The sequence below is a fragment of the Pristis pectinata genome, chromosome 8 (assembly GCF_009764475.1).
Source record: "Pristis pectinata isolate sPriPec2 chromosome 8, sPriPec2.1.pri, whole genome shotgun sequence".
Classification (NCBI taxonomy): domain Eukaryota; kingdom Metazoa; phylum Chordata; class Chondrichthyes; order Rhinopristiformes; family Pristidae; genus Pristis; species Pristis pectinata.
The window spans coordinates 95,184,421-95,199,462 of NC_067412.1; the positions used below are offsets into that span (position 1 = coordinate 95,184,421).

Consider the following 15,042-nt stretch of genomic DNA (forward strand, 5'->3'; position numbering starts at 1 on the left):
GATATATTTCACTTGTGACAGTATCCAACAATGGAAAATATGATCCGTAACAAGAGATACTTGCTCTGAATTTTTTAAGTTGTATCATTGAGGACGTAACAGTATTTTGTGGGATATTCAGAGAGATCACAGGGCTTCAAAAATTGTTTCAGTCTAGTTAAGATGCTCACAGTAGGCACATTCCATCCAGACTTCGGAAGAAATACGGAATAGGATTTATTTAACTGTCATAGTTGCAAAAGATTTTGTTCATCAATTTTGAATAATAAAGTTTTAGCTGATTTATTTGGGAAAATTAAACAAGGCCAAGGGAATGCAGAAAATGTTTAGAATACTAAAAAAAGTGAAGGAGCAGAGGGCCTCAGAGTGGATATTCACACAGGACAAGTAGCTAGGTGGTTAAAAGGTGTACAGAACAGGTAAAGTGTACAAGAGCAGGAAGATCATATTAGCACAGTACAAAGTACTATATAGACCACAGCTAGAGCAGAGTGCACAGTTCCACTTGTAACACTGTCAGAAGGATGTGATTGCACTAGAACGGGTGCAGAGATTTAAAAGGATGAAAAAGCTTAGTTATGAAGAAAGGTTGGCTAGGCTGGAGTTATCTTTCTGTGAAGCAGGAGGGTGAGGGGTGAACAAAATTATGAAAGAGCTAGATAGTGTGAATAGGAAGGTGCTATCTCCTTTAGTGGATAGGTCACTAACTAGAAGGCACAGGTTTTAAGATAACAGGATTAGAGAGGGATTGACTTATTTTAACCTAAAGGGGTGGGAACCTAGAACTCTGCCTGAAAGGGTAGTGAAAGCAAAAGGTACCATAGGAATGGTGATGTGCCATAACCTTCAAGGATTCTTATGGACCGAATGCTGGAAGTGCTATTTACCTCACTAGTGCTTTGTTGGTTAGCATGGACAATGAACTCTATGATTCTGTCATTCTGTAACATACCAAATCTACTTTAAAAGGAGATTCACAGAGTACTTGATTGGATTTTGGACTGACTTGGCATTATGAAGAGTGATATAGAAATCCATCTTCTTATGTTCACTTTTTTCTGCAGTGCGATGGCTGTTTATTCCTGGCTGTGCCTGCCAAGTATGCATCCCAAAAAAAGAATAAACAGGAAAAATGAACTGCGGGAATTATTGCTGGGCAGCTCTCTTGTGCACAATCAACAGTGAGAGAAACATCCCCTGGGCTGCTGGCCGACCCATTGTGACTTCCCTCCTTTGAAGAGTAACATGGGATGTAAGAAGGTCTCTCACTTGACAACCAATACTATATAGGAGCATTGGGCTACAAGATATACCTTGATAGCTTATTTCTCCTTAATGAAATATTTACAGTCTGTCTTTTCTCCACAGATGCTGCCAGGCCTACTGAGCTCTCCCAGCATCATCGTGTTTTTCATCTAATTTCCAGCATCTGCAGTCCTTTGTTTCCTTATTGCTTCATTGGATACTTTTACTAAAGTTGTAAAGAGCATACCAATTTCCTGCTTACGTTTATTCGGCAGCTGACTTGCAGTGGCTCTGACTTGATCCCTTTCACCTTTCTTTTTATCCTCTGGACTACAAGAATCTTCTCTCTAAAGGAATGTAATATTATGTTAGTTTACATATATTTTAAACAATCAATCATGATTAATGATATTCTCTGGCACAATCCACAATTGAAGGCTTTCACTGATATGTGAATTCTCCCTGCTCCTTATCATTAGTTTGATAGCAATGACTTAAGAATACTGGCTTAGAAATTACTTATCTCACTGAGTAAGCAATGGACCGATAAGACATTTCCCTAGGTACTGGTTCAGCGTATGTTGGTCTGCTCATTTCATAAGTAGTGTGGAGAACCTTCTCCAAATAGTCACAGAGACATACAGTATGGAAGTCCACCAAGTCTATGCTGATCATCAACCACCCATTTACAGTATAAGATAAGATCTTTATTAGTCACATGTACATTGAAACACACAGTGAAATGCATCTTTTTGTGTAGTGTTCTGGGGGCAGCCCGCAAGTGTTGCCACGCTTCTGGCGCCAACATAGCATGCCCACAACTTCCTAACCCGTACGTCTTTGGAATGTGGGAGGAAACCGGAGCACCCGGAGGAAACCCACGCAGATACGGGGAGAACATACAAACTCCTTACAGACAACGGCTGGATTTGAACCCCGGTCGCTGGCGCTGTAAAGCGTTACGCTAACCGCTACACTACCGTGCCTACCCTACATTAATCCCTTTTCTTTTATTGTCCCCACATTCCCATCGATTTCCCCCCTCCCCCATTCTAACATAGACACAAGGAGCAATTTACAGTAGCCAATTAACCTACCAACCCTCATGTCTTTGGGATGGGAGAGGAAACCTGAGCGCATGGAGGAATTCAACGTGGTCACAGGAAAAAGTGCAAACTCCACACAGACAGCACCCGAAGTCAGGATTGAACTTGGGTCTCTGGAACTATGGACGAATTAAGCACTTGTATCAGCAAGGGTAACTTTTAGATGCACATGTACAACTATTTGAAACAAGAATCAGAATCAGGTTTAATAAATCCATTGAATAGCATATTGTGTTACATTCACCAGCTTTCCCTGATGTAAAGCTGTGGGATTGGTGAACAAGTTCACCAGCCCCTGAGCTTCACCCAGGATGAACAAGTCACAGGTATCCACTCCCATACCAACATGCCCAGGACTGACGCCCTAATTATACAATAGACGGTCTGTTCTGAGCTCCGTCGAGGCAGGAGATCACCAGGTAGATAATATAACCAGATGAGTTTGGTTATACATACAATGCAGCAATAAACATAATGTGCAGGATCATGCTGGTCTTCAGAGTGTGTTTCTGTAGGGAACCACCAGGGAACTGCAATGACTCATTGCCAACTGCTGTGCCTGTGTATCGCAACAGAGAAACTAGAGAGGTGCTGGCACTTCTGGCCTCCAGAACCACCACCGAGCTCAGGGGTCCGCTGCTGCCCCTCGAAGTCGAGGATGATGTGCTTCTACTCCAGGTCTGTAGGGTCTGAGGCCGATTTGGGACCCGCAGCCTCTGGCACAGGTAGGGCAGGAGATACTTGACTGGACAGGCAGATGGATAGTATAGCAGGTGGTGTGATCCTTCTGCTGTTTATAGAACATAGAATATAGAATGCTACAGCACAGTACAGGCCCTTCGGCCCACAATGTTGTGCCGACATTTTATCCTGCTCTAATATCTATCCAACCCTTCCCTCCCACATAGCCCCCTATTTTTCTATCACTCATGTGTCTATCTAACAGTCTCTTAAATGTCCCTAATGATGCTGGGCTTCTGTTTGCTCCTGGCCAATGGACTCGAGTTTCTCAATGTCACGCCATGCCCAGCACTGACGCCCTAATTATCTACCTGGTGATCTCCTGCCTCGACGGAGCTCAGAACAGACCGCCTATTTTGGGCATATGGTATGCATACAAAATGGTATAATTAGGGCGTCAGTCCTGGGCATGTTGGCATAGGAGTGGATACTCGTGACTCAGGTGAAACTCAAATGTCCTGAGTTCAGGGGCTGGTGAACTTGTTCACCAATCCCTCAGCTTTACATCAGGGAAAGCTGGTGAATGTAACACAATATGCTATTCAACAGATTTACTCAGCCTGCAGAAGTAAGTGCAGCTAAGAGCTTTTATTTATTTATTTTACTTAATGTTTTAATTAATCTGCAGTTCTTAAAACTCCTTATATAAATTTATTTTTTTTTTAATATTTTTCTTTTAATTAGTTAAATTCTCCCTTACCTATCAGATTCTAACACTGGTTAACTTTGTGTTCCCGCTTATCTCCCTCCAGCAGCTGTCTCCACCTACCCTTCCCCTCCTCACACCTTGCTCCATTTGCTCTTTTATTTGTCTGCCTTCATCTATCATCCACCTGGGAGACATCCACCCCTTCCCCTCACTCACCTGGCTCGATCTCCCCCATCATCCTTCACCCCTCCTCAATCCACCTATCACCTACTGGCCCTCACTACTCTTCCTCTCCTCTTTATACCCTCCCTCTTCCCTCTTTACCCTCAGTCCTGATGCAGGGTCTCAACTGAAAACGTCGACAATTCCTCCCCCCCACAGATGCTGCTCGACCCACTGAGTTCCTTCAGTAGTTTGACTGTCGTTGCAGTTAAATCTTTTAAGCTGCTTTTAAATATTTTCAGTCATAAGATATTTATTTATTAGTCACATGTACATCGAAACACACAGTGAAATGCATCTTTTTGCATTGCTAAGAATGTGCTGGGGGCAGCCCGCAAGTGTCGCCACTCTTCCGGCGCCAATACAGCATGCCTACAGCTCCTAACCTGTATGTTTTTGGAACGTGGGAGGAAACCGGAGCACCCAGAGGAAACCCACGCAGACACGGGGAGAACATACAAACTCCTTACAGACAGTAGTGGGAATTGAACCCAGGTCGCTGGTGCTGTAATAGCGTTACGCTAACCGCTATGCTACTGTGCCGCCCATGCCGAGGACATTCCCAGGCAGAACTTCTGGATCCACCACTTGTGGCCTGGTCAAGATAAATGGATTTTCCCTCCTCATGAGTCAGCCATGGCAACCAGGTATCCGGCTGAAACTGGCCAGCAGGCTCACAAAAAAGTAACTGTGAGGATGAACACAGGCATTTGATTCTTAAATCAGTTGTATTTTATATATAACCAGTGGCAGGAGGTGTAATCACTGTCAAAGCTAACATCCAGTGAAACACACAAAACCATATTATTCCACTTTAAAAGTATGCAACTGCCAATTATGAGATGGAAAATCTCTTTAATCTTTCTTCACATCCTGGAAATATCACCAAACATTGAAACAATAATATATGTTTCAAATGTTCTATAAATGACTACACCATGCAAAATTTCTCACAGCTGGATTTAAGTCCCAGGAGCTACTTTTGTACACTGTCTTTAGCAGCTTATAATTTCTACTGACATCTACTCTCTGACTTAAAGCATAGGATATTTTTAAACTGGATCAGTTTAGACTTATGCAGTGTATTTCATTGTTCCTTGAAGATGTCAAGAATATAATTTCATTTAAAAATAATACAATGAGCTTGTACATGTACAAGTTATCCACATGGAATTGAGACTAATGTTTAGTCCTGGACAATTACAAGTTCTTTAATTTCACATTTTTTTTTCAATGGAAAATCATTTCTGTAGCTGGCAAAAGCCAATCTCACTCTCAAACATTTTGAGGTAAAATGGACAGGGACTTATGCAGAGTGGAGGGTGGGTGGGGGTGGAATCGACCTCATTTCAGAAGGGGTCATAGTTTCAGAAGATAGGGTCGTCTTTTAGGACTGAAATGAAGAGAAATGCACCAGGACATGTCAATAGCGAATCTTTGAGATTATCTGTGATCGAGTGTGGGAGTTCAGTGGTTGGATATGTGTTTTAGACTGAGAATTTTTGGAATCTAAGAGAATCAAGAGAAGTAGAACAAAGTTGACCTAGGTCATGATCTTCTTGAAAGCATAGCGGTTAGTGTAATGCTATTACAGCGCCAGTGACCTGGGTTCAATTCCCGCTGCTGCCTGTAAGAAGTTTGCACGTTCTCCCCGTGTCTGCATGGGTTTTCTCCAGGTGCTCTGGTTTCCTCCCACATTCCAAAGATGTGCAGGTTAGGAGCTGTGGGCATGCTATGTTGGCACTGGAAGAGTAGCGACACTTGCGGGCTGCCCCCAGCTCATTCTTAGCAATGCAAAAAGACGCATTTCATTGTGTGTTTCGATGTACAGTGCATGTGACTAATAAATAAATATCTTATCTAGTTGAGCTGACCCAAGGGCCTGTGAGACCTACTCCTTCTTCTACTTTGTACAGTCTTACAGTATGGTTTCTTAGTTGGTAAAATCTAGGCAAAATTTATAAGCTTCAGTTCTTTGTTATGAGAATATTAGGACATCACAGTGGCATAGCTAATAGAGAGGCTGCTTCACAGTGCCAGAGACCTGGGTTCATTCCTGACCTCTGGTGCTGTCTATGTGGAGTTTGCACGTTCTCCGTGTAATTGTGTGGGCTTCCCCCAGGTTCTCCAGTTTCCTCCCATGTCCTAAAGATGTACAGGTTGGAAGGTTAATTGCACCAATTGCCCCTAGTGTGTAGGTGAGTGGTAGACTCTGGGGGGAGTTGATGAGAATGTGAATGGAGAATTAAAAGAAATGGGACTAAAGGGGGATGAGCGTAGATGGTTGGCATGGACTTGGTGGGTTAAAGGGTCTGTTTCCGTGCTGTATGACTTTACGACAATATCAGAGATCCTGACTACTCAGATCGCTGGTTCTATGATTTGAACTGGCTGAGAAACCCTACCTTCACTGAGGTGTCAGTGAATGGCTCACTACCCAATTGAAATATCAGTTGAGTTCCAAAAGCAAAATCCAGCAGTTGCTAGAAATCTGAAATAAAAATAGGAAATGTTGGAAATACTCAGCGAGTCAAGCAGCATCTCTGGAGGAACAGTCTACATTTCAGGTCGATGACCTTTCATCTTTCATTATTTCTGACTTAAGGTTATTGACCTGAAATGTTGACTTTATTTCTTGTTGCACGTATGCTGCCTGACCAACTGAGTTCTCCAACATCTTATGTTTCTATGTCAGACCAGGCTGTCCGCTGAAAGACTGGATTGGGGCTTGAACTCAGAAGGTTCTTGACGCACCCTTCCACAAATCCATGCTCACCTTTCCTGTGAATGTGAACCCTTTCAACCAGGGTTTCTCCCCACCCATCTTGGTTAAGAGTCCCAGATGTGGTGATGTGGGCAGGAACGGTAGTGTTGCAGTTAGCGTAACGCTATTAGAGCGCCAGCGGCCCGGGTTCAATTCCAGCCACTGTCTGTAAGGAGTTTGTACGTTCTCCCCGTGTTTGTGTAGGTTTCCTCCGGGTGCTCCGGTTTCCTCCCACATTCCAAAGATGTACGGGTTAGGAAGTTGTGGGCATGCTATGTTGGTGCCGGAAGCGTGGCGACACTTACGGGCTGCCCCCAGAACACTCTACACAAAAGATGTATTTCACTGTGTGTTTCGATGTACGTGTGATTAATAAAGATATCTTAAATGCTGCCCTCGTCAACAATCCCACATCCTCTGGATGACATCCTCTGTGGCTGTGGTAAAATTTTCCTTATCATTCTTCCTGTCTACAGCCTTTGACATATTCAACCACCTCCTCCCCAATATATATTTTTGACCTTGCTGGGTGTGGCTAGCCTTGTTCCATTCTCATGTCTCCTCTCTAAGCCAAAGACTCTACTGCAATGGCTTTGTATCCTGTGGCCACTTCACCACTGAGGAGCGACGAATCCCTGACTTCCCCTGCTCTATTACTCAACAATATGTTCCTACTGAGCAACGTTATCTGAAGTTGCAGCTTCAGGCTCCAACTCATGGCCACTTCTCTGTACCCTCCACTGCCTCAACCACTTCACTTCCTAATGTGACCCACTACACAACCAAGCATCATTCACACATAATACGACAAATACGGTAAATGGTCACAGTGTTTTTCCCAGGGAAAGGGAACTAGAAACTAGAGGCCGTAAGGTTAAGGTGAGAGAGGAAAGATTTAAAGGGGATCTGAAGGAAAGTTTCTCACACATAAGGTGGGGGGTATATGGAACGGGCTGTCAAACAATTACAATGTTTAAAAGACATTTGGACAGGTACATGGATGGAAAAGATTTAGAGGGATATGGGCAAAATGCAGGCAAATGGGATTAAGCTCAGGTAGGCAACTTGGTCGGTATGGACAAGTTGGGCTGAAGGGCCTGTCTGTGCTGTATTACTCTATGACTCCAAGAACGGATATGTTGATGCATTAGCAACCACTTCTGGTGGGAGTTCCACCCAACGGGAAATTGGACTGGACACTTGTGGGCTTCATTTATCTCAGCACAGATAGTTTTTCTTACGGTGTCCATTCGCACTTATGATGAGGTCATCCCAGAAATTGGAGCAGTAAGGTGCAATGGACGACCTTCGGTAAAAGGAGCAAACCTCACAGTCAGGCAGCAAGGAGACAATTCAAAGGGTCCTACCTGGGAGCCCAATATGTTGTTGCCTGAGTTTTTCAGTGCTGACCTCAGCCAGCACTGGTGTGACCTCTACCTGAGCAATAAGCTCAATCCACAGAGTGCAATTGGGGCCACTCGCTGCATGGGACTCAGTCTGAGAGCACAATCACTGGAGTGATGTTCCCACACGCACTGATGACCCGTTTTCCTCTTAGGGATATAGATAGGGTCAATGTGCAGGGTTGGGAAATCAAGAACTGGAGGGCATAGGTTTAAGGTGAGAGGGGAGGGATTTAATAGGAGCCTGAGGGGCAACTATTTCACCCAGAGGATGGTCTGTGTATGGAACAAGCTGCCAGAGGAAGTGGTTGAGGCAGGTACATTAACAACATTGAAATTACTACTTGGACAGGTGCATGGATAGGAAAGGTTTAGAGGGATATGGGCCAAATGCAGGCAAATGGGACTTGCTTAGATGGGAATCTTGGTCGGCATGGAGCAGTTGGGCCGAAGGGTCCATTTCTGTGCTGTATGACTATGACACTACCCCGTGGCTTCCCTCACCTCTATGGCAGCTTATTGTGCCCCTGTATTGTGACTGTCATGGAGAGAGGTCTTTAAGTCCATGACCCACTTCCCATGGTTCCAAGCAACAAAGACATGACAGCTACAATCCCTGGAGGCAGCTCCTGTGGGTACCACACAGACCACATTTTAATGCAGCTTTCACAAGGTGAAAACCATCCTGATAACTTCAAGGGTGAATTTTACCAATACCGTGATATTTGTTGGGAATTCCCCCAGTTGGATGTTATAGCGAACAATAACATTTGTTTAGCCCCTAAATAAGAGTGGACTCCAATTCCTAGACAGTCTATTGCTTTAAACACAAACACATTCAGCTAAGAAAATAACCAGAAACATACTAAAGAAACCAATTGTGTGAACACAGATGGTTAACATGTGCTGAAGAATGTTATCTGTGTCTATTATTTTTAGTTTTAACTTGTTCTCTTGTTTAGATTTAATAAAATGCCAAATCCTGGATCAAATTAGTTAAGTTTTTCATTTTCCCAGAGAAAGGGAACCAAAAGCAAAGCAGCATCGGTTTAAAGTGAGAGGGGAAAGATTTAAAGGGACTGGTGGGGCAAATTCTTCATGCAGAGGGTGATGCCTATATGGAATGAGCTGCCAGAGAAAGTAGTTGAGACAAGTACAATACTAACATTTAAAAAACATTTGTATAAGTACATGGATAGGAAAGGTCTAGAGGGATATGGGCCAAATGGGATTTGCTAAGGTGTGCATCTTGGTTGGAATGGATGAGTTGGGCCGAAGGGCCTGTTTCCTTGCTGTATTAGTCTATGACACTATGACTCTGAGGGTTAATTATAGGGTACTTCGCAGCTTACATTATTTACTGTAGTTGAGAGAATGAAGTTAAACATACAGTTCAAAACCTCTGTTGTATTTGTCTTTTTGAATGCATTTGATAGGGGTGGTTTGGTGTTAAGAGCCACAGTTTGGATTACAGTGCATGGATAAGTTTGACAAAGTGTTTCATATGTTTCTGTTTTTTTCTTGCAATTGTCAGCGGAGACTGCATTCTTACAATAGTCGGCTTCGTCTGCTTGGCAAAGAACTTCTGTCTACGAGGGTTGACAGCAATCTTGTGTTTTGCTGCAGAGTTATTCAAACAAGCAAGTGAACTAGCTGGGGAGCTGAAATCAACAGGAAGTGAGTCAGAGCTGGTTGTCATGTGAACCAGTGGTGAGAGGGGTCTGGAAGAAGGCATCGAGGATATCTGTAAAATAGAAATGTAGACAGCAGTTTGGACTACCATAACAACAGTTCATTCTAAAGCAGAGCACTTGTGCCAAATCTCACAGAAAGAGACTTTTTTTCCTTTTTCTGTAATCGTCCCGAGTCATTTAGTACACGCACTTCTTATGGGTGTGTTTCCACCCCTGCACTTCCAAGGAAACACTTCCCTCTCTCCTTTCGAACTGACTGAATTAATTTAGTTATCACAAATTAAATGAAACTGTTTTCTACAACTGGGAACTAAAAGAACAAACAAGCCTGCAAATAGATACCCCCTTGCACAACTTTAGGACATCCCAAGGTGGTTCACTGTCAACAAAACACTTATAGTTGCAACAAAAACACTCAGCAGGTCAGGCAGCATCTGTGGAGGGAGAGACAGATTTAACATCTGTCAAATGGTTCTAATGAAGGGTTGTTGGCCTGAAACATTAATGCTGTTTCTATTGTGCAAATGCTCTCTGATCTGCTGAGTGCTTCCCACATTTTCTGGTTTTATGACAGGTTAATAGGTCAACAGCAGAGTAAAATATGGATTATTTTGACAGAGGTGACAGTGACAAAATAGGTCAAATTACATTCCGCAGTATTTAGCTCATCCTTATTTGAACTAACAGCAATTTGGTATTGGTTTATTATTGTCACTTGTACCGAGGTACAGTGAAAAACTTGTCTTGCATACCGATCGTACAGGTCAATTCATTACACAGTGCAGTTACATTGAGTTAGTACAGAGCGCATTGATGTAGTACAGGTAAAAACAATCACAGTACAAAGTGTCACAGCTACAGAGGAAGTGCAGTGCAGTGCAGGCAGACAATAAGGTGCAAGGTCACAACAAGGTAGATTGTGAGGTCAAGAGTCCATCTCATTGTATAAGTTTCAAGGCTTTGTTGTTTGGAATTACATATATTATGTTCAATATCATCTCCAAAGAGAATGGTTAAATACTTACCAGTTCTTCATCTTCACTCTCAGTCCCACCTAAACTTAAAGAGTTGTGTCGCTCAATGGGGGCAGCACACTGTGGGGCGGAAACAGAAAGAGGGTCAGTGAAGGGCAAAGGTTGGCTATGCTTGTCTAACACATGCCTGAAGAGTCAGTAGACAACAGCCCTTAACTGGTGGAGGAAGTTTCTTAAGGAACAATGCACAAAGTTAGAGGAAATACTCTGGGGTAGTTTTTGACTCTGTTCTGGGACAATTTTCCATCCACTCATTCCCTCTTTTCTGAAGCCCTTTTACACCTCAAACCCAGGAACTTTTGAGGTTAGCTTCTTCCAAAACCTGTCAGACTGTAGCAGAGAAACAAATGTTCTTGTGCATGTGACAATAAACTCAATTTGACTTGACTTGACCCTTGATAAACTTAGACACCTTTATCACATTTCCTCTCAAGCTTTTCTAATGCTGAGCTTTCTCACTCGATCCACCTGACTGAACCCCTCAAATGAATCTGTTTTGCTTCCTTTCAGAGTCTGTTATGTTCACCATTTGTAACTATTCATATTTTAACATGATATGATCTTAATAGATCACCAGGAATATTATTTTGATCCCTTTTTATATAAACTGGTGCTGATTTTATTGTATGCTATGGAAAGTTCATGGTAAAAATGAATGTACAGATAGAATAGGGACAAGCAATGATGGACAAATTGCAGTCACTGCAACCATAAGGCTGCTCTGCCATTCAACAAGAACATGGCTGGCTGATCTTTTATCTCACCACCGCTTTCCTGTAATTCTAGAGAAACAAAGGACTGCAAAGGCTGGAATCTAGATGAAAAACACAATGATGCTGGAGGAACTCAGCAGGCCAGGCAGCATCCGTGGAGAAAAGCAGGCGGTCAACATTTCAGGTCAGGACCCTTCTTCAAACTATAGCATCCAAGTAGATCAACAAACAATCTGCTGCAGGAACATATAGTCTGTTTGTTGTTCCAGATTTCAGCATCTGCAGTCAATTGTGTCAGCATTCAACTAGGTACATGCAAAACCTTGAACTGTTGCTCCGGTGGGGACAGATTTCTCAGCCTGCTGTGACCTTATAAGATGCTGGTGAGGCTGCATTTGGAGTATTGTGCACAGTATCGGTCAAATTGTTATAGGAAAGATGTTATTAAACTAGAAAGAGTGCAGAAAAGATTTGCCAAGATGTTGCCTGGACTTAGGGGCCTGAGTTACAAGGAGAGGTTCCCTGGAACATAGGAGATTGAGGGGTGACCTGATAGGGGTGTATAAGATCATGAGCACAGACAGGGTGAAAGCACATAGCCTTTTTCCTCAATGAAGAGATGCTAAAGCCAAGAGGGCATAGTCTTAAGATCAGAGGTGAGAGATTTAAAAGGGACATCAGGGGCAGCTTCTTCACGCAAAGGGTGGTGCATATTTGGAATGAGCTGCCAGGAATAGTGGTTGAGGCAGGTTAAAAGCCATCAAGATAAGTACATGGATAGGAGAGGTTTAGAGGGCTATGGGCCAAATGCAGGCAGATAGGACTAGCTCGCTGGGCAACACAGTTGGCATGGACAAGTTGGGCCAAAGGGCCTGTTTCATTGCTACAAGACTATGACCTGGAGATTGTTCTAAAGTTCTTTAAACCCCATAAGTTACTGGAGTCTCTGGACTCCAAGGTCTGCACAAGAGTTATGAAGAAGAATTGCCCATTTCTATATAGCCTGTCCACTTGGCTGGGAAGAAGAATCATTAGAGCAACTTAATGAAGCCAGCAGTTGAGATTGGCCCTGATGGGCTCACCCCACCTTCTCACACCCTCTCCATTAACAATAGGATCTGCTGTACCTTCGGAGTTGAACACCTCAGAACTGCATGAAGAGATGATATTTCTGGAGGACTTCTGGGCAGCCCATCATCCTCAGACATAGTTCCTGCATCCTCACTCCTTTTGGAAGAGATCAACACACCAGGGGAAGCCAGTCGGATGTTCTGTTCAAGTTGTAACTAAGAAAAGGCAATGGTTTATCAGTTAATGTAAGTTTTCAGACTATCGTACTCAAAATGCAAGAAATGATGCATTTTGTGCTTCTTTCTTCAGCCTCAACTGATAATTTTTATCAGCAAAAACTGGTCCTTAAAGCCTTAAAGGGACATTAGGAGAAAAAACAGTTGCATTTCATCAACAGAATATTTCTCATGGACTCAAACTGTATCAGGTGAACGATCTGCAGTTAACTACATTAGGCAGATGCATTAGGGACATTTAAGAGACTCTTAGATAGACACATGAATGATAGAGAAATGGAGGGCTGTGTGGGAGGGAAGGGTGAGATCGATCTCAGAGCAGGATAAAATGTCGGCACAACATCGTGGGCCGAAGGGCCTGTACTGTGCTGTAATGTTCTACATTCTAACTACAACTTACAGTTTAGGAAAGGGCCTTCTGTCTGGCAGACTCAATTCAGTTTCTGTCTGCTGTTTAAGGTTTTGAGCACCTGTCTTGTTATTTGACTGGGTGACAGGTTTAGTTTGATCGCAGTCAGTTTGATTGTGGTCAGTATATGGAAATGGGCTGCCAGAGGAAGTGGTTGAGGCAGGTACATTAACAACATTTAAAAGGTACTTGGACAGGTACATGGATAGGAAAGGTCAGAATTAGAATCAGGTTTATTATCACTGACATATGTCATGAAATACATATGTCGTGAAATTTGTTGTTTTGCGGCAGCAGTACAGTACAAGACATAAAGACATTAAATTTAATATAAGTTACAAAAATAAATAAATAGTGCAAAAGAGGAATAACGAGGTAGTGTTCATGGACTGTTCAGAAATCTGATGGCGGAGGGGAAGAATTGTTGAGTGTGGGTCTTCAGGCTCCTGTACCTCCTCCCCAATGGTAGTAATGAGAAGAGGGCATGTCCCAGGTGGTGAGGGTCCTTAATGATGGATGCCGCCTTCCTGAGGCACTGCCTTTTGAAGATGTCCTTGGTGACGGGGAGGGTTGTGCCTGTGATGGAGCTGGCTGAGTCTACAACCCTCTGCAGCCTCTTTCGATCATGCACGTTGTTACAAATGTATGCAATTGCAGACTGTTATTTTTAATGGCATTTCCTGATTGAAAGATAAACTGTAAATGAGAATGTCATGATATGTTAGTCAAAGTTACAGAGAGATACAGCACGGAAACAGGCCCTTTGGCCCACCGTCTGTGTTGACCACCAAGCAGCCATTTTCACACGAATTCCGCCTGAATTCGTTTTAGTCTTCCAACGTTCCCATCAATTGCTCCCAGATTCTACACTGATCTACAAGCTAAGGGTAATTTACAGCAATTAACCCACCAACCCACCTGCCTTTGGGATGTGGGGGAAACCACAGCACCCGGCCAAGACCCACGCGGTCTCGGGGAGAACATGCAAACTCCACACAGACAGCACTGGAGATCAGAATCGAACCGGGGTCACCGGAACTGTGTCCGCAGTGAGCATCCACAGTTTGCAATAAGTGTTATTTAGCAGGATTGTTCGTGTCACCCACACAGATATTCCTGGGGCCGTTGGAGGAGGATTGTGCTGTAATATCTGCACCACTTCTCTTTGGTCTTAGGGTCTGTCCTGTCAGAGGTGAGGGAGTAGCAACAAATAATCGTTTTCTTACAAAAGTCATTGTTTTGTAAGGCAGGAAGGAAATAAAAATAAATCCAGTGAAACAAAACCTACTCTGTGCTGCAAAGAAGGATGTTACCACTTCTGTGTTATGCCATTCCCCGTTACTGATAATATACTCTCAAATTTTGCCCACCTTCATATTTAGAACATAGAACGGTACAGCACGGAACAGGCCCTTCGGCCCACAATGTTGTGCCGACATAGCTAATCCCTCCGACCTACAGATTGCCCATATCCCTCCATTTCCCTCTCATTCATGTGCCCATCCAAGGCCCCCAATGAATTTGCCTCCACCACCCTATCAGGCAACGCATTCCGGGCGTCCACCACTCTCTCATTAAAAAAAACCCTCACGTCTGTTCTGAACCTACCCCCTCTCACCATAAATGCATGCCCTCTGGTGTTGGATCACTCAATAATGGGAAAAAGATATTGCTTGTCCACCCTATCTATGCCCCTCATAATTTTATACACTTCCAACAGATCACCCCTTAGCCTCCACCGCTCCAGAGAAAAGG

General features: G+C 43.4%; 1 protein-coding gene across 2 annotated transcripts in view; it reads right to left on the reverse strand.

Moving 5' to 3' along the window:
* zgc:66433 (uncharacterized protein LOC321250 homolog) overlaps window positions 1-15,042 on the reverse strand; it is a 153,335-nt gene that overhangs the window by 13,571 nt on the left and 124,722 nt on the right. For both annotated transcript variants that reach the window (XM_052022268.1, XM_052022267.1), the window contains exons 5-8: window positions 12,699-12,857; window positions 10,850-10,918; window positions 9,683-9,874; window positions 1,508-1,592 (exon numbers count right to left, since the gene is read on the reverse strand). In XM_052022268.1, coding sequence (XP_051878228.1) covers window positions 1,508-1,592; window positions 9,683-9,874; window positions 10,850-10,918; window positions 12,699-12,857 — 505 coding nt within the window. The remainder of the gene's footprint in view (window positions 1-1,507; window positions 1,593-9,682; window positions 9,875-10,849; window positions 10,919-12,698; window positions 12,858-15,042) is intronic.